The sequence below is a fragment of the Pocillopora verrucosa genome, chromosome 6 (assembly GCF_036669915.1).
Source record: "Pocillopora verrucosa isolate sample1 chromosome 6, ASM3666991v2, whole genome shotgun sequence".
NCBI lineage: Eukaryota > Metazoa > Cnidaria > Anthozoa > Scleractinia > Pocilloporidae > Pocillopora > Pocillopora verrucosa.
Genome location: NC_089317.1, coordinates 10,948,444 through 10,974,228, shown reverse-complemented (window position 1 = coordinate 10,974,228; position 25,785 = coordinate 10,948,444). Strand labels below are relative to the sequence as shown.

At 37.7% G+C, this 25,785-nt stretch overlaps 1 protein-coding gene and 2 pseudogenes across 1 annotated transcript; 1 reads left to right on the top strand and 2 right to left on the bottom strand.

Moving 5' to 3' along the window:
- Window positions 1-313: 313 nt before the first annotated feature.
- On the top strand, window positions 314-8,664 carry LOC131776719 (uncharacterized; annotated as a pseudogene).
- Window positions 8,665-9,855: 1,191 nt separating this feature from the next.
- LOC131772941 (uncharacterized protein C17orf113-like) lies at window positions 9,856-11,691 on the bottom strand. Its single transcript, XM_066168896.1, has 3 exons — window positions 11,320-11,691; window positions 10,941-11,205; window positions 9,856-10,655 (listed from the first exon to the last, which is right to left on the bottom strand). The coding sequence occupies exons 1-3, from the start codon at window positions 11,689-11,691 to the stop codon at window positions 9,856-9,858; spliced, it is 1,437 nt and encodes a 478-aa protein (XP_066024993.1).
- Window positions 11,692-18,838: 7,147 nt separating this feature from the next.
- LOC136281656 (proto-oncogene tyrosine-protein kinase receptor Ret-like) overlaps window positions 18,839-25,785 on the bottom strand; it is a 62,937-nt pseudogene continuing 55,990 nt past the window's right edge.

The following is a 25,785-nucleotide window of genomic DNA, read 5'->3' as shown; positions in this document are numbered from 1 at the left end:
GACACTCCTGTCTAGTACCTTCATCAGGGGTGATCTAAACGTAATTAGCTGCCTTTTTTCTGACGAGGTGTAAATAGGCCTCAGGAAGCAAGGGCGAGCGAGAAAAGTATTCGTTCATTGGAACCGTTATAACAAAGTGCTTGCTCTCATATAATTTCATTTGATATATCTCAATATTCTGAGCAAAATTGATTTTAAGAGATAAGAGAAAGAAAAATGACAAAAGCAGGCCATTCACTACTGTTGTGAGGGATTGTTACTATTTTTGGTCCTTGATGCGCATTGGTCGAACAGCGGATACATAGAATCCAACATGGCGGCCAAAGTTGACCGAATGATCCGACATGCTGGAAAGGTGAGTTTATTTTTCTGCTCAACGAGACAATTACAACCTCTTGAGCTAAAGTGAAATTTTCTCTTAGTTTTCTAACTGAAAGGTTTAACCTCCAGCCTCAAAAATATTTAAAAAACTACTCGTGGAAATTCTCCCTATGAATATGCTGCCTTTACGATCGTCGAGCGATACGCAAAATTTACAGCGCACATTATTTTGATTTGAACACGATCGTGAATAATTATTGTGACTTACCCACTGGGGAGTATTTAATTTAATTGATTACGATTAGATAGGGTCAAGAGATTTTTAACCACACAAAATTGGCAATGTATACCGTGGCTTCATGGCTTTTCACAGGTTTATCATTGGTCATTTTACAATGTATAGACCTTTATACGGATGCCTGTGTTTTTTAGAGTATCCCCTTTAATTTTGATGTCTTAATCTCATAACATAAATACACTGCTTTTTACGCTCTCAGTAGTAGCGTTACAAAAGTGTGATTTAGTTTAAACATTGTTGGCGTAGTATGTGAATTTACAAAGAACGAGGTGAGGTATTCTACAAAGAAATCGCGATCACGGCATTGGCAGTGAAGTTTTCCATTTCCGGGGTGAGAAGCATGCAATCTGCAGAAGTCAACTGCAGACCTCACTAACAACCGAATGCTGCTTAAATCACGAAAGGAGAACCGTTGGTAAACCAAACGGTAACTAACTGAATGCAAACTATAGGAAACTGTAAACAAAATGCAATGCACGGGACTGCAGATTGAGTGCAGTTTATTGTTACTGCATTTAATCCTAAACATTTTTAGTTTTGATAGCTCCTGATAATTTGACTTAATAGGCATGTTCTTGAGCTTAATTTGGAGTATAAAGGTGATTTCAGCTCTCATGAGGTTCTTTGGTTCTTTCATATGCCATTATTAGCCCTTCCACTCTCACATCAATATGCATATTCTCCATACTGTTCTTTTTACATTTCCTGATGTGCTGGCAAGGAGAAAATGTTTCACAATCAAAAGCATCTCAGTTGGTGTTCATTTTTTGTATTCTTGTGACCTTAATGTTTGAATCAGGAGTGATACTATAAGGAGAATTTAGATGTTAGTCACTCTCAGGGTCAAAGTGTTAAATCAAAGGGTACAGGAGAAATGTTTGGGAAAGATAACTAAAAGATTGATCTTATAATCCTTGATCAGTTAGTTGAGAGCATTCTCCAAAGGAATGCTGTCAATGGTAAAACAGTATGCTAACAACTTGGGCAAAAGTCAACAGCAGAGTCAGGTGTTGACTTCAAGTTGTCTCTACCCTGATTAAGATTTCTGCTCAAGCTGTTGAAGCACTATAGTCACTTCTACTGCAAACAGTTCTTTTTGGTACCTCTTTCACAAGGATGATCAGAATATATGATCAACTCCTGGGTTCAAACCATTTAAATAAAAAATACTAGGAGCTGCAAGGTGGTTGTTTCTGATGGAAAACAAGATCAGGGACAATTGATTACAAATACTCTAAACAACCTCACAGTTAACCCTTTAACTCCCATGATCTGATTGTCAATTCTCCCCTTTAGCTGCTGCACATTTCCTTGTAAATAAGTTACAAGAATTTGGTGTTAGATTGAGATAATGTCTTCTACCTGATAAGTTTGAGTATTCTCATGACCTTCTTGCTGGGTAATGTTTAGATATTACAGGGAGAACTTACATGTTAATCACTTCAGAACTATGGTAATCTTTAATTTTTTTTCAGGGATACAACTTCAGACCTTTTTTGGTTTACAGTTAAATCAATGCTCTCTTCATCAAAGTTATACAAGTGATTGACATCCATATTATGAAAATAAAGACTGTTGCAATAGCAAAAAGTGAGTACCTTGCAAGTAATGTTCTTCTGAATAAATTCTAACATTGACCTGTAAATTGTTTTGAAAGGTGTGTCATGATTTGAAGTTCAGTTCAGCTATTTCATTTACCGATGATTTAACTCTTTAACTCCCATGAGTGACCAAGGCATAATTTATCATCACAGTATCAATACAATATCAGCAGACAAGTGATGAGAATAAATGAAAATATCAATTGGGGATTAGCACAGTTGATCCAATACCAAATTCTCCAAATTAACTGCATAGGAATTATATAGTAGAAAGTAAGGAGAATTACAAATGAGATCTTGGGAGTAAAAGGGTAAAGTAATTGTGACCTTGGTGCTAAAATGAATCAAATTTAAGACAGAGTAGTTAGAAAATATTTGATATGGTCTTGTTGTGTTTTGTACCTTTCCTGCTTCATGTATTATTGCTTAACCTACTTTTTTTTGCTGAATTTGTGAGCAATTTAACATGACTGATTGCTCAATGAAAGCTAATGCCTTTGCAGCAAATTTACATTGAAGAAGCTATGAAAATCCAAACATTTTTTGATGTGATGATCTGTTTAATGTTTCTGTCTATTTTGGGAACAGTATAGTGCTATATCTCAACTGCTGCACTGTATTTTAAGACTGATGGGAATCAAAGTTTTTTCCACAGTAGCAGTAATTTTTTAGGCAAGCAGTTTTGCTTTTGTGGAAAAATAATTATGAAAGTTATCTACATATGAATATAAGATGAGCTTAGTATTCAAGTGCTATTTAAAAAAACAACCCACCCCTCCCTTCCCCTCTAAGGAAATTGCAATGAATAGTATTTTTATTAGCTCCAAAAGCCACCCAAACTTAAGGGTGACAACATTTTTGCTGATTCTGATAAACTCTAAAGGACTCATGGTAAACACAGGTTTTTTTTTTTTGTTGTCAGACTAATACATAGGTTCTCTGAAAGTATTTCAGTAAAAGCTTGGATTATTTTCCATGTTTTATTAAATTTAGACCAAAACTCAGTTTTTTCCTAGGCCAACAGCAAGAGTTTACAAACTGAACATTGTTTTCACAAAGTTATAAAGTTTCTGAGTAAGGGTAGACATGATAGCTCAAGCATAAGATGTTTGAATAATTAGATGAAATAGGCAGTGTTCATATTACTGGATTTTCAACTGTTTACTGCATCAAATACTCATGAAATGTGACAAAGGAATGTGCAAAGCTTACGCTCTATTAATCTTTCTAAATTTTAAGTTAATAAATGAATCATTTATATAAATATGATGTCCATTGTATAAGGCAGTGGCCAACAAAAAATGTCAAAGGCTGTTTGAATCAATTGTGATTTGGTTTGTGTATGTTATAATTTTGGAACAGGATGTAATGAATTTTGGATCTGAAAAATAATAAGAGAGCCCATGAATTCTTGTTTCTGTCGAGGAAAGCCAAAATGAAGGACTTGATAGCCTATATCTCTGCTCTGTTGGAATGCATGAGAGAAAAGGAGATGAAAGGGAAAGAGGAAAGGGACTGAGAAAAATATAGATGCAACCGTGATATTTAGGGAGAAAATACTGTACAAATTTCAATCATTAAGAGAAGGCTTTAAACAGGAATCGGTTAAAAAAAATTGAATGAGTTGTGACAAAACTATGGCATGTTTCATTGATGAGCGAATTGCAAAGTACTATTTCAACAAGTGTCTACCAAATAGAATCTAAATTATACTCTTTCTAGCAACTTTGAGCTTCGCGTGAGAAACACTAGGTCGAGTCAATCGTGTGCTCCAGTTGAAATGGTAGTCGTAGTTTGTGCACTGAAAGGAGTGGATCCAGGATGTTCCCTAATGCGTTGGAATTATTTAGAATCAAATTTTTACCGGTACTCAGAAAAACTCCGCTTCAGAGAGAGATGTGAACGCGTCTTGTTTTTCTACAATGGAAAAGGCAAATTTTCTACGGAATTTTGTGATGCCAGTTTTCTGTTTGTTTGGTTCTGTACGAGACTGAAGTTCTCCGCGCATGCAAGCGTTTTTTGTTTTTGTTTGTTGTTGTTTTTTTACGCGAAGTTAAGGGACGCGCTTAGACAAAGGTCAAGGCCGATGAAGAAAAGAAGACTTGCATGCGCGTGCAGCGCGTGCCATATATTTAATACCGCGTCATTGATTTAACCAATAGGAGTATTGCAAACCGCGCCACGCCAATTAATATCAGTATGGAAACACCATTGATGACGCGTCGTGATAACTGCTTTTTTATGCTGGAGTTCTGTAGATTTACTGTGTCGACGTTAGGCGTGTTTTATTTCTTGTGACAAGAGCGCAACCCCCAAAAAAGTCAAACTTTGAAGATTCTCTTCTAAAGCATGGGATAATGAGAAGTTGCACTAAATGGGGATTCTCAACGGATGTGACTCTCAACGGCTGTGATTCTCAACGGATGGGATTCTCAACGGATGTGATTCTCAACGGAAGTGAAACTACAGTGGAAGATGGTATGAGGTAGCCGAAGCGTAGATAGTTTGCATAACCAATGTCACGATGAGAACCTTTGTTTCCTTGTGCCTGTTTCATTAGGATTATCGCGAGACCGATCGATTAGATCTTCATGGATTGAATTTCATCTTGCAGTTCGCCTAACGCCAGGACTCCATTCCTTGATTCCGTCCCAGCTTAAACCAAGATTAGTTTAGTCTTAGTAAGATGTAGGGATGAAGGTAGGTTTAGTTTGAAAATAACCGCTGATTGTTTGCAATTCGTTTTTCAAAGGGGGTAGTCTAGGTGTAAAAATGTTCCCAACTGTAACGCTGTTTAACACATATTTTTTGTACTAAATTTCGATTTATACTTTTAAATATTGGCTTTGTTCGGAATTTAGTTCACATTTGCCCATTGTGAAGCTCTAGCAAAATGATTTCCCAATGACATCGCTTTTGTGCACGGGGCACAAATGTATAAATGATGCGGATGGAAGCTCTCAATGAAATGTGTTAAAATTTTACTAACTTTCATGTGTGTAGCTTCAAACTTCACGCGCGACTGATCGGTATTTCGCGTACGACCTCTGTTGTGGCGCGATGAAAGTTTCAAGCAGCAGTTAATACACAAACAAATTGATATTCGTCTGGATTATGCATATACTTGACTTCTTTGGTCGGCTTATTTTTCACCCTTTTTAATTAAACTTTCGATCATTTATTGGCCTCTCCTTCGATAGAGTTCTCTACGGCCGAGAGGATAAGGCTCTGTTGTGACGCGGAATTGAAAGGGCTGAGATTCGATTCTTCGCGAAGACTTGGATTTTTTATTTATTACTCCTCGTGACAACACCAATACTTCTTTCTTTAATCTTTCGATCTGCTTCTACGACTTGATCTGCTACATGATGATGAGAGATTAGTTTACGTTAACTCTCTTGAGATCTTTCTGGAAGAACGATTTAGTCACGCGGCCCTTTTTTCTTTTACCTTTCATTATTTCACCTTCCTTTTTTTAACCTAACACGATGTGCACTATTTTCTTCCGCCGCTATGAGCCTATCTTTCTTGAAGAGTGGCTATGATGCTATGATGTATTGGCCAAATACTTGCGCAGTTTACTATGAAGCTGGAGGAGTGAATACTTTCTACTTTCCGTTTCTGGCGACCTTTGGACGGAGGAAGTTATTAAAGTTGGTAGATTGACGCAGCAGACATATATGCAAATATGCATTCATCATGAAAGCGCGCTCAATAGTTGAAGAGATGTCATTCATCTTTATTTCAGACTATTTCCAGCCTCATGCGCAGCGTGCGATAATTTCCACAGTCGTTTAGTTGAAATTATCCATTTAGATTAACCTAATTTCTCGATCACTGCCTTATCGATTGATTTCAATGAAGTCATTATTCAAGTTTTTATTTGCTCATGTTCAAATTTTCAAAATGTGATTAATGATTTTGACGCGAGGAACCCTCGTTGAAACATTTGGCATTTTATACCATCATTGAGAATGCCTTGGGAATTTAAGGGTCATTCAGTTTTTTTTTAAATTGCCCAAAATTTTCCCGTAGATAAATGTCGCACAGCTCAAGTCAGTGTTTCTTTGTGATGTTTATTGAGTCTATCCCTGTAAGGTCTTTTACATCCGTTCCTGATGTGTGCCATTCGCTTGCGAATTTATAACTTAAATGTAATTAACATCGCTTTCTCATCAAACTCATGTGAAATAAACAGCACCAAGCCGAGAAGTGTAAAAAGTTAACGTGAATTGAAAAAATCCTTAACGTGAATTGATCAAATTAATCGAATTAACAAGCTCATCTGAAAACCAGCCATTTCATGCACTGTACCCCTAAACAGAAAACTTTTTCAAACATAAAAAGATTAGTAACCTAAGTCATCTTTCCAATACGAGTAAAACATTCTGTGGTTGTAGTTGCGCAACGTGTCTAAACTGTAAATAACTCCAGAACTTTAAAAGAGAGAAACACATCAGTCCTTGTAAAGAGGGGCTTCAGTACTCCTCTTCCAAAAAGCGTGATCTTTGGGGTCTGAAAGGCAAGACAAGCAGATTAATATTATGTAAGGTTTGGTACTACAGACCTTCATGAGGCAAATCGTGTTAGTTAGGAAACGATAATAGCTAAAATTATTTCTGAAGTCTTCGTCCATTGCAAGACAATTGCGTGCAAATGTTTATTTTTACATTGTGCATGAAGAGTTGTAACAACTCGGGTTTTTCCAACTGAAGATCAACTCTAAGAAATTGTCTAGTTTGCTAACTGTTCTTTCAAGTGAGTTGAAATGTATTTAGTTTGATAGGCAAGTTACAAGAAGGGTGTAGACCAGAGTTTAAGAGCGATTTTATGTCAATTTTAGAAGAGTGTAAAAAACTTACCTTTTACAACAGTACACATTCGTCGCCACCGTCTTTCACATATTCTGAAACACAGATGCAAAAGAAATTAGCGTTCCGAAGGCAAATGCTGAAATAACGCAGTTATGAAACAGAGTCCTTATTTACATTTGGTTGTTTTTCCCGTTTTTCGACTCAACGTTCGGACATTTCTGTTTGGATTTTTCTGCTTTTGGACATTTTGTCTGGTGGCCGTTGTCGCCTAGTTTCTTACATCTTTCTGACGAAGAGCTTTGACGAAGAGCTTTTCTTCTATCGCTCTGATGAAGGGCTAACGCTCGAAACGTCACCCTTTTAACTCTTTACGGTGTCCAATTTTCTTTACCAACTCCTTATATAACACTAAATGACCCTGTTATACTCTCCCACTGACGCAGCACCGCAGTTACTTTAGAAACTCATACCCTTAATTCACTTGGTTTCTTTGTTGTAGCATATATTGAGTGTTATCTCAAATATCAGGAGAAGGCGCGAAAATAAGCTATTGTTTGCGGCAGTAGCATCTAAACTAAACTGAGTCAAGCTTCCCGTTCTTTTCACAAGATTGTGCAGCCTAAAAAAGCCAAAAAATAAAAGTAAGTTTTTCGAAAGCGGAACCGAAGTAATACGCTTTACTGTCGAGACTTGGTAGACCAACTCCTCTTGCCACTATCAGATTTGTCATATCCTTTGTCTTTGCCCAAGTTTCCTGAGGATGCTGACTTTCCAGGCTTATCTAAAACTTTATATGTACTTTCGATGCTAACGCGACCGACTTTGACTCATGATCTCTTGCCAAGCTATCTTTAAAGTATGACTATGCTGTTTGCGCAGGGCGGATATTTTCATTGTTGTGTCATCTTCTGATGGGCTCTCAGATTTTGCCGAATAATTTATGCCTCATATTTAAGTGAATAACATATATTAAGATTTACGGCTGTTGCTTTATGTAATGAAGCATTTTTGCAGTACATGTAGAACGAATTATATCATTTCAATGATGTAGCGAATCAGGCCTTCACAATTTCCTAAAGAGCGGTGAAAGACTCTTTAAGAGAAATATATTGCTAAAAATAAAGAGCAGGATAAAGCTAGTGGCATAGATATAAAGGAGACCGAGATTGATGTGCTTCTTGAGGAACTCATCGAGAAAGAGAAGTATTATAAATCAGAGTGTAAGAATAAAGATGAAGAGCATGAAAAAAAAGTTGAGAAAGGAAAGGCTTCTGCCGCTGGTATGCGTCAAAAAGCAATGGAAAGCCCAGGAGAAACTCTAAAACAGAGCCGATCGGATTCAGAAGAAAGTGCTGAAGAAAATCCCAGAAAAAGAAGATCAAAATGTTCTGAAGCAATTGAATACCTACAGGGCAAAAATGAGCCATATCTCGAGTTAAAACGAAAACAGCTAGAAATTAATGAGAAAAAGCAAAACCGATGTGAACGTCAACACCAAGATTTCATGTTGTTAATGCAAAATATGAAATCAAACACCATGAAAATCATGGAGACAGTAGTGCAACAAATGAAAAACAAGAAAGATCAGAACTGGCCGTTTATTTTTGAATTGTTACCATCCACTCGTTAGTAGTTTGTTGTTTTTTATGTTAAGCAAAGTTAGTTAACTGCATGTAAAAAAACTGACTAGTCCAGTGGATGAGTTTATGAAAATCATGTTCAGTTTTTAATAGTTCATGAGACATGTTGCAAGCTTTTTAAAACATTCAATGACTGCTCTGTTTCATGACAAAATTGTTGTATTCTTTTTCTAGATGTTGTTTTTTTAAAATAAACCATGAATCATCCACCCAGTCTCAATGACTTTAGAGAGATCCAAACAAAAGTAGACCAAAGCATGTCACAATAAAAGAGTATATTCAGTATAACTGCATGAAACTGAAATGAATTTAAATAGTACAAAATTAGTACGTACAGCATCTTTTGTCCCCATTGGTTGATCAGCACTAGTTTGAACAATTTAGTTCGTACTGTTCCTTACCAGTGTTAAATACATTCTAATTTTTTTTACCATTATTACTGCTACTTATCAAAAATCACTCACCAGATTTGCAGAGGTTTATTGTTTATACCCTATATAATAAACAAGAACCTTCAAATTTTACTCTTGTTTAAATACCAGGGATGGCACAAGGATTTTTCATTCTGGGTCCTCGTACCCGCACGTCTGGTCAAATTGGGGTCCCAAGCATTTTGGGTGGGTCCCAAAATCTTGGCGACCCTGCCCCCCCCCTCCCCCCCCCAAGAAATTGTTAGTGTTGTTGTTATGAGAAAGAGTGACCGGTAAATTACTGTCAAACTGTTCGCTAAGCTTTATTGCTTTTTTTCGCTTCTTTAGGCAATAAAAATACAATGTATTGTTAATAGTCTACATGTACCTTACATTTAAGTATTGACAACCCAACTTTTGACTAACGTGTGATCATTTGACAGAATGAGATAAACACTACAGAATAGCATAGTCAATGTCAAGCATAAGCTGTCACTACTTTCGACGATGACGGTGCCCTTTGAAGATCTGCTTTGCTCTCTCAAAATCAAATTCTGCAAGCGGGGCCCCCTAGATTGCAACTTTTATCAGATTCTCTAAGTTTTCCTTGGACAGTCTGTTTCTAAGGCCCGTCTTGATTCTGTTTTGGCAAGAAAACCCCCTCTCACATGAAGCACTAGAGACAGGAATTATCAATGCAATATTGGCAAGAGTTGCGAAAGTGGAAAACTGTTCACAAAGTCCATCATCAGCAAGGAATCTTTTGATGAACTACTGCATGTTCATAACACGGTGAGTGTTAAGAAGAAACTTGAATTGCAGGTAGTCTGCTCTTTTGACATCTGGGTCAATCAGTGGATCAATGTTTCTGTTGCCACTTGTAGTCTTTGGCTGACCATAGTGCTCAATAAGCTTGTTCAAAGCTTCTACTCCATGAGCGGCTATAGCTACACTACTCTCTGGGAGTGATTGAGGGTTAACTACAAGGTCAAGGGCTTTGCAGATGTCTAGTGTCTCCTTTGGGAACCTCTCGTTAAGGTTTTGAATTAAATTAGCTAGAAATGTGTCACCAGCAGCAATGAACGATCGTCTTGCATTATCACCTGCCTGCTGAAGTTCCTTCTCATGATACAAACCATCTGCAAGTACTCCCTGATTAAGTTCCTTTAGGCTTGGCAGGTTTGCAGGATCACCATTTAAGTCATCTCTAAGGGCCTGCAATGTAGTAATTGTAGATGATACCATGGGTGGCACAGATGCAAGACCAACAGATTCTTTTTGGAAAAACACACTAAGCTTTGTTAATGTTGGAAGAACATCTTTCATCATGCAAGTTGCTGCAACAAATTTGTATTGTTGCACTTGCTTCAAGTGTCCTTTGGCTTTTGCAGCGTTTTCATTATTATCTTCAGCAGCTTGATGATCCAGACAGTCTACAAGTGCAGGCCAACACTTGTAGATTGCATCAACAGCATTGTGGATAGACAGCCAACGAGTTGAAGCAGCAACTTTTAAGGTTACTGGTTTCAATTCTAAAATGCTTTGAATTTTGAACTTATTATACCTTACAGCTGAGTTTGAGTAAAAGTTAAAGGGGTTTGTTAACAGTGTTTGGTATTCATCCATCAACTTGACTGATTTAGCAGCTTGTGAAGTGCATAACGCAAGTCTATGAGCCACACAATGAGTATGAACCAAAAATGGAGCTACTGACTTTAGTCGTACACCCACACCACTGTGACGCCCCATCATGACAGAAGCGCCATCACTCCCTCATCCCACAAGTTTAGTTCCACAGTTGATATTTTTTTCTTCCATGAAATTCATAAGTGCATTATATATGGTTTCAGCTTTACCATCTGGCTCATTACGATTTCCTAAAAATCGAGTACAAGGCTCATTGTCCTTCACAAGTCTGATATAAATGTCCAACTTCTTATATACAGCGATATCCACACTCTCGTCGGCTAATATTGCAATAAATGGGCTCTTCTGGATATCTTCATCAATCTCTCTATTAATCAATTCTGCAAATGCAGAGTTCATGTCAGCCACAGACTGATGATGCTGATATACATTTGCTCCTGTCTTGGGTTCAAGACTTGTACAGCCATTCAACATCTGGATGACAAAAGGATTTAAAAAGTTGAAATAATGGAATCAAAAACGCTAGAAAAATATTATTTAATAAAATTTAAGTATTTTGATTGCCAACAAGATCTTACGGTTACTTACCTGAAGCTCACAAAGTGAATTGAATTTTTTTGGAGGCATCTCTTCTTGCGAAAGCCAATATGCTGTTCGCATTTGCTTGACCAGGGAATCATCACTCACTTTGCTAGCAATGTCACTTGCAGCTTTGAAATTTTTTTGCTGAAACAACCCTTTTGCCGAACTTTTGTGATCCACCTGACTGATGTGACGAACAAGCGCCGATCTTTGGAAATTTTTGCATCCACTCGTGAACGCGTTCTTCTTTCCAGCTTTTGTGCAATCCTTACAAATCATCGATAAATCATCGCCCGAGCCTCTTGTTTGCAGCCATCCAAACTCTTTCAGCCATTTGTCTAAAAACTGATTATGTCTTCCTCCCTTTTCACGGTTCATAGTGGCCACTTGACCGATCAAACAACAAACAAACATGGGAAGGAGCTCATTCAAGTTTCCCGGATTTGTAAATCGTCTCCAGTCCCCTTTGTGTAGTTAAATTCAATATGGCCACCACGATGTGAAGTCGCTTAGCTTTGTTCAAAAATTTTTTACGTCACTCAAACAACAAAATCTATTCAACATTCAAAGTAAGTAGAGTGAGTTCTTCAAGTCAACATCTTGCGTCCTGGGACGCATTAAAATTTTGATGCTGCATTTTTTGGCATTTTTTTGCGTAAAAATGCACGATTTCTGCGTTAACGCGATCCCTGAATACATAGTGTTTTTTTACTTCCTTTAACTTACTACACCTTTACTACACCTTTTTGCATGGCCAGACCAAGAACCTAAATGTTGACCTTGCAGAGAAGGAGAAATCTGGTAAAAAAATTGGCTATTAGTATTGCCATAGAGACAATTTTAAGCATTGCACAGTAAAGTTGAAACTATATACATCTTACCTACTGGGCTTAAGGTCATCTTCAGATTTTTTTTTAAATCTACAAACTTAAAGTAGTTACTTATAACACCAAAAATCCACTCTACTGAGATCCTGTCACTACTCATTGATCTGTTATATTCTTCCATGAGAGGATTTGGTGAAACTATACAGAAGGGTGTTTGCAGGTGAACCCTTAAGGGTAGGCAGAATCTCCACACCAACAGAGAGGGTCCCCTCTGGTGGAAAAAGTATATCTGGGCAGTCCTGAGTCTGCAAGCATGCCGGAATCATGCTTCCTCCCCAATGTGTAAAAAATATCAATAAAGAATGACATTATCGGTCAGTCTATATCAGCTCTGCATCAATATTCTTCGCTTGAATTCTCACAAGAAACATATTTCTTGTTTGAACACTACAGATTGGCCTCACTGTCCCATCGATGAAACCAAAACAATTTGTCAAGGCAGCACCACTATCAGAAATTGCTTGTGCATACTCTTCCAGTTTGGCCGGGTTTAAAAATGTTTGATCCAATTAGTTAGTCTTTGTTGGTGGTTCTCATAAATATAATTCATAACAGTGCTACTTATCATAGGCAACTCAGGCACTGGTCGACCAAATCTTTGAAATAAATCACTGTAACGACATGGATACACCAATATTCTAAGTAAAATGCAAAGACCTTCCAGTCCACCAAAAATAGTTCCTCGAGAACAAACCAAATCTGCTGGTATTTGTAGAACATCGGCAAGCAAAGGGATGTCGTTTTTTCAGAATCTGAATTCTGCTTTACACTCGTCTGGTTTCATATGGTCAAAGGAAAATCGCTGATAGTCTTCATACGGAAGGTTTAAGTTCTTTGAAGAGAATACACCATACAGCAAAATGGACTCTTCATCGTTTATGACCTCTGATGAATAATAAAGTGTGAAAGGATCACGCAATTCTCTAGAATTAGCAATGATAGTTTGACGTCTTCCAAATTCCAAACGTATTGGAGTGTCTTAACGCCAAATTTCCCGCGTAAACGGCGCCGTACTCTAGCCAGGCTCTTCTCCGTTATGACATACTCGATAGAAGCCCCCATCCTCAATCTTAAGGTCCCTAATATGCATATTCTCCAGACTGTTCTCCATACATTTTTCGAAGCGCTGATAGTCACAATCAACAGCTTCTTTTATTGGTGATCATTTCCTCGATTCTCATGGTCTTAATGTGTTAATCTAAGGTGATATTGCATGGAGAAAATAAATGCTAATTGCCCCAAGGGGTAAAAGAGTTAAGGAAGGCAGCAAAAATCTAGTACTAAGGTAGAAAATGATAGTGGCCCTCTTTGAGAGGACTTGTGCTCCGATGCGAAAGAAATAAATAAAAATGTGTGGAAATAACTATATAAATGAACTGTTAAAGGATTAATCAATGGTGAAGTAAAGAGACAAGGAGCTGAATAAACAATTTTTTAATCGTTTTATTTATTTTTTTATTGGTAAATGAATGAATCGATGAATAATTGCCCTAATTTAAATCCTTGACATTGGGAATACAGGTACATGGTTCTATTTAGCACTACTCAACAGCGTTAACCAGACATAAATACTTAGTAGTGTGGTTTTTCTTAATTGAAGCACGAGTACATCTGGCTACAAGATTTTGAGATTCTCCGCGATGAATTGTGGTCTCTTACGGGACCGTTATCGAGTCATCGTAGCCCAAATAACGGCGGTGTACGAGACATCACACGCTTCCGGCCATAGACTCCCTGCTCCACCCCACCCGATATGCATTTACAGTGTTCACTTCATACAAACATTTTAATATTTCCATAATTTCTGAGAAAAATAGAGAGGCTGCGAAGGGTCTGTGCCCAGATGTAAAGTCATTTTTGTTTCCCTTCCCTAAACGTCGGTGGTACAAGGCACAAGCAATGAACTAGTCTAATATGTTAGAAAAAATATTTTATAAACTGTTCTGCTGTAAGTATTTTATTAACAATATTTAAATTAACTCATATTAATCGAATTAATTAGCATTAGTTGAGGTTTTTAGAACAGAGGGATAAAGTCAACTTGTCTCTTATCTCACTCACGTAGCTATTTACTGTTTGCAAACATTCCCACAGTCAATTTGTAAAGCCAGGAAATTTGTTTGGATACCGGCACATTGTCTTGGCCGCGTCTTGGTCACCAACTTTTATTATTTCCTGTTTTAAAACCGCAATTCAAACCTGTGTAGGTAAGTTAGCTTTTCTCTAAAGGGTTGTAAACAACTTATCTCTGACTTACATTTGCCTTGCAGTAGAGGTACTAGCCAACAGGTAGAGTCGCTTTTCCTGACCAAAATTCCTCGAGTGGGGGCTTTACCTGCTTAAGTGAAGTAATGCTTTGCTTCGTTTAAAACCAAGTTTTACCCTCGGTGCCAGACGGTTATTTTCTTTAAAACCGTTATCTGTGAGCGGCAAAGCCGCGATTGGGAAAGAGAATCCCTCTTGCAGGTGTAACTGAGTTCGGGTATAAAGCGAACATTAACATTTTAATTTATATCACTTTTCAACCTACTGTGGAACTGATAAAGGAAGTGGTTCCTTCATTGCCAAATCCAGGAGTTTGGACAATGGATCAGTCTTCGTTACTGTTATCACTTAATGACTTATTATGAAACAAGAATAAGATAGCCGCAAGTGTTGGGTCAATGAGGGTAGGGGTACTTTTTTCCAGAAATGTATTTATTTTGTAGCTGTCCGGCCGACCGACGAGCCTACCGAGTAGTAATTCTTAGGTAGTACCAAATATACTTGTAACCACGACCCACGACCCACGACCAGCAGTCAAACTCCGAAAAAGTAATACGCGAACTCAGTTCTTCTCTTACAGTTATCAATTGCCAGTCGGCAAGCGCTAGTGGTTACCAAGCCCCTAAAATTTCGTGCTCTTCGCATGTTTGAAATCTTTAAAATAATAGCAGTGAGGTCAATTCAAATTAAAAGAAGGGTTGATTACTCTATTAAGTTCAACATTCACGATGCTAATGGCGGAGCGAGCAGATAGATGGTAAAAATAGATAGAAAAAAAGATCTAAATTTACGTTTGCGACAAGGGTTATGCATTGTCATTTAAATCCCGTCTGTAATTGAGAATTAATGTGATAAATGAATGACTGTGAATCATTTAGAGGGTTTATTACATGTACGAACCAACAAAATGATCAGTTCCCTGGTTTGCTTCGTAGCTCAGTTGGTAGAGGTATGTACCAGTATCGCAGAAGTCATGGGTTTAACTCCCGTATAGGCCCGCATGTTTTTCATGCTTTATTTTCTCTACTGCTTAAGTGGTGTTCATTAGTGCGAAGATCACTCTCATATTTAAATAACGGTATCTCAGTCACATATATGTAATAGGGATAACCTAAAATTGCTCACAATGATATCAATCAGTTTGGTTTGTTGTGTTTTGCACCAAAGATATTTTCTATTTTCTTATAGCGAATTCAATTCTCATTCTTAATAGTAATTTTCTGTTATCTGTGAATGTTTTTCTGAAATGATGATAAAAACCAAACTTCATGAGTATTTGCATATATGACAATTACAATGACATTGCTAATATCTGTATCATTTGCTCTGTAATTTTTGAGACCCAAAACATTAAAATGGTCCTAAAGATGACTGTAATTTTTTTATTATTGTAACTGACACTTACACTATTCTGTTTGTTACAATATTTATCACATTTGTAAGGTATGACAAGTTCCTTTGGTGCGTACAGTTTATTTTGTTTCTTTATAAGAGCTTTTTTATCAAAAAAATTTAGTTTGGGAAGTTAAGCCAAATCTAAAATAAAAGCTTTATTCCAAAATTGAGATCAGTGTCATCTCAACCTATGATGAGATAAAGGCCCAGGTACAATCTAAATAAAATTAAACGAGGCATTATCGTTAGAAACCTCCACCACAGCAAGCGACAGGTAATGCTGTTTCAGTTTTTTAAGTTAAACATGTTAACTTTCTTATTTGAAAGCCAACGGCAGGTTCTCGTGCTAAAAGTGTTTTTGTTTTCACACGGTGTTTGAACCTGATCTTCAAATAGTTCTTGAAGTTTAGTTGTGTTTGTTTGATTGCTCTCAGTTCCAACAATAATCACTGGAATTAAACGTGCACGAACTGTTCATGGAGGCAGCAACTTGCACTTAATAAACCTGTGAAGCTTCGGGTCGATCAGAACCAAACATCAACTGGGCCGAAGAGAATTAAGACAGTCAACGAAGGAAATACTGGTGTGCGGCAAGAAGGAAAGGTGGAGACTTAAACAAAAGTCAGCAGGAATGATTCAGGAATAATTGACTGTGCTGCATATAGTGGTTTTGGTAAACCAGATAGCCAAGCAGTTTATGTGAGTTTTGCTGATGTGAGTAAATGATATATGCACTGAAGAAACTTTTACTATAGTGCTAAACAGAGATGCACTTTCTATTTATCTTTTCTTTTTAATATGTGCTATCATTTACTGGTATTGATGGTAGTGGCTTACATCCAGTTGCCGAGAGGTTTTAATTGCTTACCTCCCTTGACATAAGCATTAAATGTTGTGTTAGGGAAACTGCCACTGTTTTTAAAGTACACTGTAGTCATGCATTATACAGCTGTCGCTCCATACATGTACCAACATGATATTTTGATTACAAGGCTCTCAGAGTTGAACCAGGGATTCGCCCGTCAGGTTGTAAAAGCCAATTAGTTCCTCTACTTTGTCCTGGTTGGTAACTATCTGTGTGAGATTTTTGAATAATTTCATGTATGATATTGATTATTATTCTGATACATGTGAAATAGTAAGAAAGCAGAGCAGCAATTTAAACTTCGGGGCTGTGTTGTTCAAAGCTGGGTTAAGATAAACCAGAGTTAGTGTGAAATCTGATTTCAAATATAAAAGCTTTAAACTAAAGCTATTACACCAGTAATAACATCAGTACACCAGTAATAACATCAGAATGCACATCCTTCATACCGTTCCCCATACATTTCCTTAGATGCTGACAAGAAGTATTACGTCTCTATTTTTAACAGAAAAGCTCTTTTAGTAGTCGAGCTAATACTACGCCGGTTCTGAAAAATAAAGCATTTACAGGACCAGCTGAACCATCTGCTCTAATGCAGACTATACCATCACTGTTGAATTTTACGACACCCAGACTTAGACCCGACGCCAGACTGTAGTTCCAATTAAGCGTGATAGGAAATCCTTCATAAACCTGTTCAGTGCCAGAAGGAAGCACTTCAGCTGGATTTGATGTTGTCCTAACCGGAAAAGGTTCATTCCATATGACACATCCGTCACCTGAAGGAGAATATTTAAGATCTCAGTTATATTGAAACAAATCATGTTTTCGATATCGTCTAAACAAGAACGGTTTTCCTCTAATTTTGTGTAATCTTAAAGGCACAGAAATCTGCTGCTGTCAATATAAGTCATCTAAACTCAGTACAAACCGAGAAATGAACCGGAGGCCTTTAACAAGAAAGGGTTACAAGGTCACCCTTTCTTCTCTTAACGGCCACTAGCCAAAAGTAATTTCGCAAAAAGACACTTTAAACGGCCCGTGAGAGCGAAAAATACCACAATTGCGTCGATTTACATTTCATTTAATGTTATTGAGGTATTCAGACCGAGATGTAATGTGGATATGCAATTTTCAGAGCGTTATTCACAACCCCTGCAGATTACGTTCGTCTCATGTCAACAACAATTATTAGGCACGAACGCATACTGTGGGTCTGCCTGTGGTGCAGTTTTTGCAAGGAAATCTGGAATGGCAGGAATTAACAAAACCCAACTTGGATCAGAATTGGAAAACCTCGAAACCCAATATATTGACTAGTGGTTTTACAAACAGCCCGGAATTTAATGAAGCCTATCGATTCAAATTACTTAAAAGCCTGATGAATTTAGGAAAATCTGTCTTAATTGTATAATTCTGTGATGAACGAGTGTGGTATGAAGGACCCCAACCCTCCTGGTTCCGCTTTGTCTCCTGGTTCCGCTTTGTTTCCATTTCGTCGGCTGCCGCTGAAAAAAATATCAAATTATTTCTATTTATTCATATAAGGGCCTGTCTACATATAGGTGGGGGACCCCAGGTAGGTGAGGTACCCCGCCTAGCCGTGATCGTTTGCATTTATACTTAAGGCGGAGCCTGAGAGATCAAAAGCACCATGAAGCGGAAATACGTCAGTGTTGTAAGACTTCCTGGGCTGATGTCATAATTTACTTTCTGTTCAGCTTGTGGATCGAGCCGTTCTAAAGCCGTGTTTAACAAAGTGTGGTGAGGCTTTCTGTACATTTTCTCGTTTCTCTTGTCAAGCGCGAATGACCGAAATTTTGTGATTGCTGGTCTGCTTGTAATTGTTGTTAAATTCTTTAAAAAGTTGTCAACTTCCCGATCGAATGCCATGATTACATGAACTTTGCACCGATAATTTTAACTTTGTTTCACTGAAATTCAAGACTTCAATAATGCACAGTTTAAAAGAGACAACATCTTATTATGACTTTCATTGTTAAAAATTCTAAGTGAAACAAAGGAATCAGAATCTCAGTACTCTGAAAATATGTTGGGGAATGATTAAAATCGATAGAAACTGAGTGAGCCCTTTGATTTTTAAACTGTTTTCTTTATTTTTACAGAATAACTAGGCCATTATAAACCCATTACAACCATTTAGAAAGTTTCATAAAAGTTAAGATTTTGTGATGAAAGTGATCAGTACTTTGGTTAAAAAAATATTACAGTTTCCCTACTGGGCCACCTTAATCAATAAAGGAATTTTTTACGACAAAAGATTCATCCGCAAAATTTCAAAAGATAACAAAAGGGACAGCAGATGCAACATTGGAATATTTTTTGTGTGGATTTGTAGGATATTTTAAAATAAAATACATGTTTTGTGTAAAAAACTGATAAAAGAATCTATAATGCTGGGGGGGGGGGGGGAAATTAGGGTTGCAGCTTTTAAACTCGTTAGTAAAAAATCGTTTGTCTTTCCAATAAAAATATGTAAGAATATATGAAAGCTGCACTTTGCCTCGCTTCGTTGTCAAACGGCTTGTTTAAAAGAGTTGATTAATCAGCAAAAATATGGCTTAATGTAAAATATATAAGGAAAATAGAAGATGATGTCATAGGTCTCCAATATTCTTTACTCCATCCTTTCCTGTATGAGAAATCACTCGCTCACACGGCAAGATCGTCGACATTAACGTAGAGTCGATCATCGTAATTTTTTAAGTTTATCAGCCCCTGTAAAAAAAAAATGTGTCTAAATTATACTATACTCTGTTAAGCTTTCGAGGGTTTCTTCAATTTTTTAACCTAGAAAAAGAGTATATTGCTGATACCATTAATTTTAGATAGGGAAGTCTTAGATTGGTTGTCGAAAAACCAACTAACCCTAAACCTAATCCTTGAAAATTTAAGCCCAAAGTATTCACAACTATCTATCAGAACAAAGGTTAACATCAACATTAACCAACAGAACTCAAAGTAGAATCAGGCAACCTCCTTTAAGCTCGGATAAACGTTTGTGATCAGGCTGGGATTAGTTTTAGTTCTCACGTTCGATTTCCACTTTCGAAACTCAATTACAAACTGCTGTAAAAGCGAAATAAATTGAAACCATAAACTAAGTTTCGAAGCCTTCATGGTGACGCCGTTATCAAGTTTAGTTGATGATGGTAGATTCTAACAATCACACTCTAAAATTCTACCTTGCGCCGGTTTTCCATTTCCTTGAGTTTGCTTCTCAACTTCTCAAAAGATGGTCTCAAGTTAGGGTCGTCTTTCCAACATTTTGTCATTATGTCATACCTAAAAGGACGTAAAAAAAAAAGTTTAAGTAGAAACAGTTAGACCTTTCCTTAAGAAACAAGCTTTTTGGTCTAAAAATTCCATCTTGTTATAATAAAGGACAAACGATCTATACAACAGATATCAACTCGTGAAGGTGTACTTCTTCTTTCATTTCCCTTCGTTAGGCTGGTTCAGAAAGTAAAGATGTTTGAATCTTAGGGCGCACATGCAACTCAAACAAAAAGCGGCACGAATACTACTGTCAATAAAAGCCATCAGGGAACAATAACAAGATATTATCATACAACTTATCATCCACATGTTGTGGTTTAGGCATTCTGTATCCCTCTTGAAGTAAGTTTGCAATTTTTCTTCCATCCATCCTTGGATACGGTGAACCACCTGAATAGAGCAGGTATTGTTAAGAGAGGATGTCAGCACCCATCGAACAAATTTGAAATATTGTGGCAAGTCGCCCAAAATTCGTTTTCTCTCCTACTTTCATATTTTGCAGCCCAATATGTCCTAATAAATGTGGTGTAGTTTTTTTGTGGAAATATATTTTAGTTTTCGTGAAAATATATTTTTTGTTCGACCGCTCAAATTTGAAAATTTTCAGCCTGAATATTACCCGGGTTTACCAAGCGTGACTTGAAAACCTGCAGCATCAGCCCTGGAAACCTTGAGTCAGCAACAGCCGACCGTACACTCTGGCGATCGACTGTCAAGGCCGGCGTCAAACAAGCCGAGTTGAAGAGGGAGAGCCAGTGGGAGGAGAAGAGGACTCGCAGGCGACAGAGGCTCCAGTCTGCCCCCATTCCACCAACCCTCACAAATGACTTTACCTGCGCAAAATGCCAGCGGGTCTGCGGCTCCGGAATTGGGCTTCACAGCCACAGCCGGCGGTGCAGCTTGACGTGATTTTACTTCTTAGGTGCAGATTTACATTGTCTTCCGAGACAGACGGTTGCCAACAACATTACCCGGGTTGTGTGACCTCATGTAATGAATTTACTTGACCTCTGGTATTTCTGTCAGCATAATCCTTTGTTTTATCATCTAAACTTAATCCCCTGTCATTATTGAAGCTGGCAAAGAAATGTTTATTTTTTGGTGAGTATTTTTGTCCGACATACTTTTTCTGTGTCGAAAAGTAGCATCAAAACAAAAACAGTTTTAACAATGACCGATAGGACAGAATCTACTGAGCTTTTAGCTTTTAAAAGACAAAAGGATGCTAATAAAGTTACTGTAAAAATTCCCTTGTGTATTTGTGTTGTTCTATCTTGAGACGAACTCAAAGTACAGCAAAATTTCCTTGCTAGCGACTATGAAATATACATGGTGCGCCTACTTGTCGCCACCGTTCACTGGCATAAATCACTACAGTTTGTAAAGAAATCTAACATAATACTCTAAGGGACTTGTCAGAACTTAGCAGGGGGGGAGGGGGGGGTGGGAATTTTAAATTTGGGTTCGGAAATTAGGTGACCCATCCCTGCAATAGGAGTGAAATTTGCTAACCCTCCCCTTGAGCTTGGCCTAAAATATCATGACCCTCCCCCTCTTGTATAAATGATAAAATCTAAATCTTGCAATACACTAGGGTGCGTCAGTATTATGAAAACTCGAAATATATTTCTAATCTGTTCTTTGTCATGCTACATACATACATTTTCGATGACAGCATTAAGAGTCCGACTGATCACTCGACTCTCCTATTTCTCCCAATACAAAGTCTTCATCACTAGAACAAGTGGGTAATGCCTCATCCCCTTCATCTACCTCACATTCATCATGATCATCCACCTCTTCCAAATAAAGAACTTCCTTTTTCTTCTGTGGGTAACCTCTACATGATCACGGGCATATATTCGCATGACCCTCCCCCTTTTAACTGCCCATTTTTCATGACCCCTCCCTTTTCTGAGGCTCAAAAAGTTGTGACCCCCCCTCTGTTTCCACCCCCCCTCCCCCCCTGCTAATTTCTGACAAGTCCCTAACCTTGTTTATTTATGATTTTATTAGCTGTTTCGATGATCAAGTTATGCTCTACCACATTTTAGCCAGATTTAATTTGCAGTTTGTAAATCTTCTCCACATTATTATATTAGTTGCATGACAAGCATGACACATATAAGTTCAAAGATGAATCAACCTCCGAATTACCAAGAGATGGGTTTTTCCCTCTTTTCATATCTATAAAAACCTTCCACGAATTACAGTATTCAGAAAACTAAAATGTCCAGATCCATCAATGATTCCTTTGCCAGCGGAAGTCAAAGAATGTTTACAAAGGTCAATTCGATTAACAAGCTACATACTGCTTTAGCTAATTGATCTGTTGTATAAGCATCCTATCTTACATGCTAACAAGGAGATTTGCTGTTCATTTAAATCGTTCACTGGTGGGAGTTTTGGGTATAGTTATCGAGAAGACCGTCGTTGCATATCTCAGGTCGTTCCCTTGCGTAGTTGTAAAAAAGGCATTTGAAGTTACTTGCAGAGATCCAGAAACTGAAGTTGGATTTGGACCCCCGCGGATCTGGATCCCCCGGTCCAAATCCGCTAGCGGATATGGACCCCCCCTACCAAACTTTCCTTTTAAGCATCGTTTGTATCATATTTGGTGACTAATTCTATTTGCAAGCTTTTTGTCTATGTTCTTTTCAATTACAACACAACATTTCTCAATAAAGGTAAAGAAAAACAGCCATTTCGTTCCAATCCTGCCGCATTTACTATAGCGAGTCGTACAGTATACGCAAGAATTAGATGCGAACAAACTACATTCGAACGATTGAAATTGTAACAATAAATCTTTGCTTCTCCTGATGCGAATCAACATTGATACGAAACGTCATAACAATAGTGGTGACTATTGCGTCCAGTCACAAAAATAACTCAGTCTGATTTTCTAATTAAATAAATCAACAGTTTCTGAACAAGAACGAAGTAACAACTCCTATTACAAGTCGTTCGTAAAGCCTATGATAAGAAAAAAGTGTTTCTTTTCTGAACTATTGGAACTCTCAGGTTCTTTTCAAATGCAAGTCAACATTAATGTCTACGTCTTAACAAAAGTGGAGACTATTTCATCGAGCTCAATCTTATTTTCTAATTTTAACGATCATCAGCTGTTGAGGGATCTGAAATAACAAACTCGCACTGTACCATGTCGTCTCAACACTTGGGCATTGAACAATAACAAAATAAATTAGTGTCATACTTTTGCCTCTTACTGAATCTAGCAGTGTTCGACTATCGCGGAAAAGGTTCAAAAACGACCTTTCTCCGAACATTGAACTAAATGCTTACACATTCTCCCTTGGTCAAAAGGAACATTCGACGGGTCATTTCTAGCTACCAGTTCGTATGCATCGGCGATATGCATATTTTGAATTAAAAACATACTTTAGTACGCACTGAAACAAAAAGTATTATCTATTTCTACGAGAACGTTCAGGATGATGTTTTTCTGATAGGGGGTCCAAACCTGCCGAGGGGGTCTAAATCCGCTAACGGGGGTTCCATATCCGCTAGCGGATTTGGAAGGGGGGGTCCAAATCCGCTAGGACACCGGCATCCTCGAGACGCCAAAAGATATCGATGATTTTACAATTTGCCCCACTCATAGATCAAATCTTGGTACCGGTGTTGGGTGGATTCGTGGTTCCAATAGTAGATGTAGAGTGCCTAAAGAAGTGTGGAGTTGGGCAATAACCCCCCAAAAAATCGAGTACAGGCTTAATGGAAGAAAACACATAGTGCACTTGGCAAAAGACCCCCTCTGCATCAAAAATCTAATGGTACGTCCCTTTGGTCCCTTTTACATCATTTCAAAATGGGTTTCGTTCCGGAACGAAATTAATTTCATACCGCGTTTACATGCAAGATACTTTAGCTTGTAAAAACAAGTATTTACGTCCTTTTTCTATGCTTCCCTCGCTCCTAAAGAGGATTTATACAGATATGAGTGTCGAGAAGCGATATGAGCTTTCATAGTTATCATGAACTTTGAGCCTGAACTACGTTTCTGTTTTTACTGTATTTCCTTTCTAATAGCGGAGCTCGCAGAGCGTAGCCCCATAATTATACAAAATAGTAGTAACCCATCAAGCTGAAAAAATATGGATGTACTACCGTACCATACAGGTACAAAAGGTCTTCCAAAATAATAAGTGTTTCGTTCTGGAATGAAAACCTCAATAAACTCATTCAGAAATGACTCGTTTCGAATAATTTTACTCTGGTATCATGTGGCAACCGGGATGAACTCGTTCTTGAACAAAACTCATTCCAATACCATGTAAAAGGCCCCGAAGAGTTTTTATTCCCAGAGCATCACGCTTTGCTCTCCTGCCAGAACACTATAAATTTCAATAGCGTTGAAGCAACACTGACTCGCTTTGAACTGCTACGCTGCTACTGAAACAACGATTAGTGACCACAAAAGTAACATTTTGTAATATTGTCAGCTCAACATGTTTCCTCAAGTACTTTCCGATTCCAGCATGAAGAAATATCCTGACAAGACAACTTTTTACGAGCCAAGTTTATTCAGCGTCCTAACGGGTTTTTTAATTACCAAATCACACTGCACTATGAATAATATTTTTTAGCGCGATCTACAGCTAATTAAATATGAACAAAGAATGTTTCGTATTAGGAATAACGATCTAAACAATCCTCGGCTAATTGAATATGCAATAGCGTATTGCAACACAACATAAACAAAAATCTTCATACAGGATAAATAGTCATTTGTGTTGGTAGTAATTATTGCGTGGCCAGCTTCTGATATAAATGGGAAAGGGGAAAACACAACGTAAAACCTGGGCTCCCGGCAAAAAGTAATATCCAAGCGTAATATAATAACCGAAACAGCTTAGTGGTCTTACAAAATCATAAGTAAACAAGGTAAGAGTGTTATGTTAGATTTTTTTACAAATTGTAGTGATTTATGCCTCGATATGCCAATAAACGGTGGCGACAAGTAGGCACACCATGTATATTTCATAGTCGCTAGCAAGGAAATTTTGCCGGACTTTGAGTTCGTCTCACGATAGAACAACACAAAAACACAAGGAAATTTTTACAGTAACTTTATAACCATCCTTTTGTCTTTTAAAAGCTAAAAGCTCAGTAGATTCTGTCCTATCGGTCATTGTTAAAACTGTTTTTGTTTTGATGCTACTTTTCGACACAGAAAAAGTATGTCGGACAAAAATACTCACCAAAAAATAAACATTTCTTTGCCAGCTTCAATAATGACAGGGGATTAAGTTTAGATGATAAAACAAAGGATTATGCTGACAGAAATACCGAAGGTCAAGTAAATTCGTTACATGAGGTCACACAACTCGGGTAATATTCAGGGTGAAAATTTGCATATTTGAGCGATCGAACGAAAAAACTCATTTCTCAAAAACTAAAATACATTTTCACAAAAAACCCACACCACAACTATTAGGACAAATTGGGCTACAAAATATGAAAGTAGGAGAGAAAACGAATTTGGGCGACTTGCCGCTGTTTGTTTGATGCACGTTGACATTAGCTCTTAATATACTCTAAAATGAAAAGCTCTGCAGATGTATTTCCATTAACAATTTATTTCCGGCTCAGGCCAGCGACCTTGGCAATCAAAACTGGCTTGGTATGACCGAAAACCAATTCTACAGAGACTAGTACACCCTGTTTACTTCATGACTTCATGTCCCCTCAATTGCTGAAGCTAAAATTACTGGAATGGTAATCTGCCAAGTAACT

What these genes read in the sequence shown, in the direction of transcription:
- LOC131772941 (XM_066168896.1), bottom strand. Translation starts at nt 11,691, where the DNA reads ATGAACCGTGAAAAGGGAGGAAGACATAATCAGTTTTTAGACAAATGG. An exon ending in ATTCACTTTGTGAGCTTCAG is followed by an intron (nt 11,206 to 11,319) that starts GTAAGTAACCGT and finishes TTTGTCATCCAG; the next exon opens with ATGTTGAATGGCTGTACAAG. An exon ending in AAATCGTAATGAGCCAGATG is followed by an intron (nt 10,656 to 10,940) that starts GTAAAGCTGAAA and finishes ACTCAAACTCAG; the next exon opens with CTGTAAGGTATAATAAGTTC.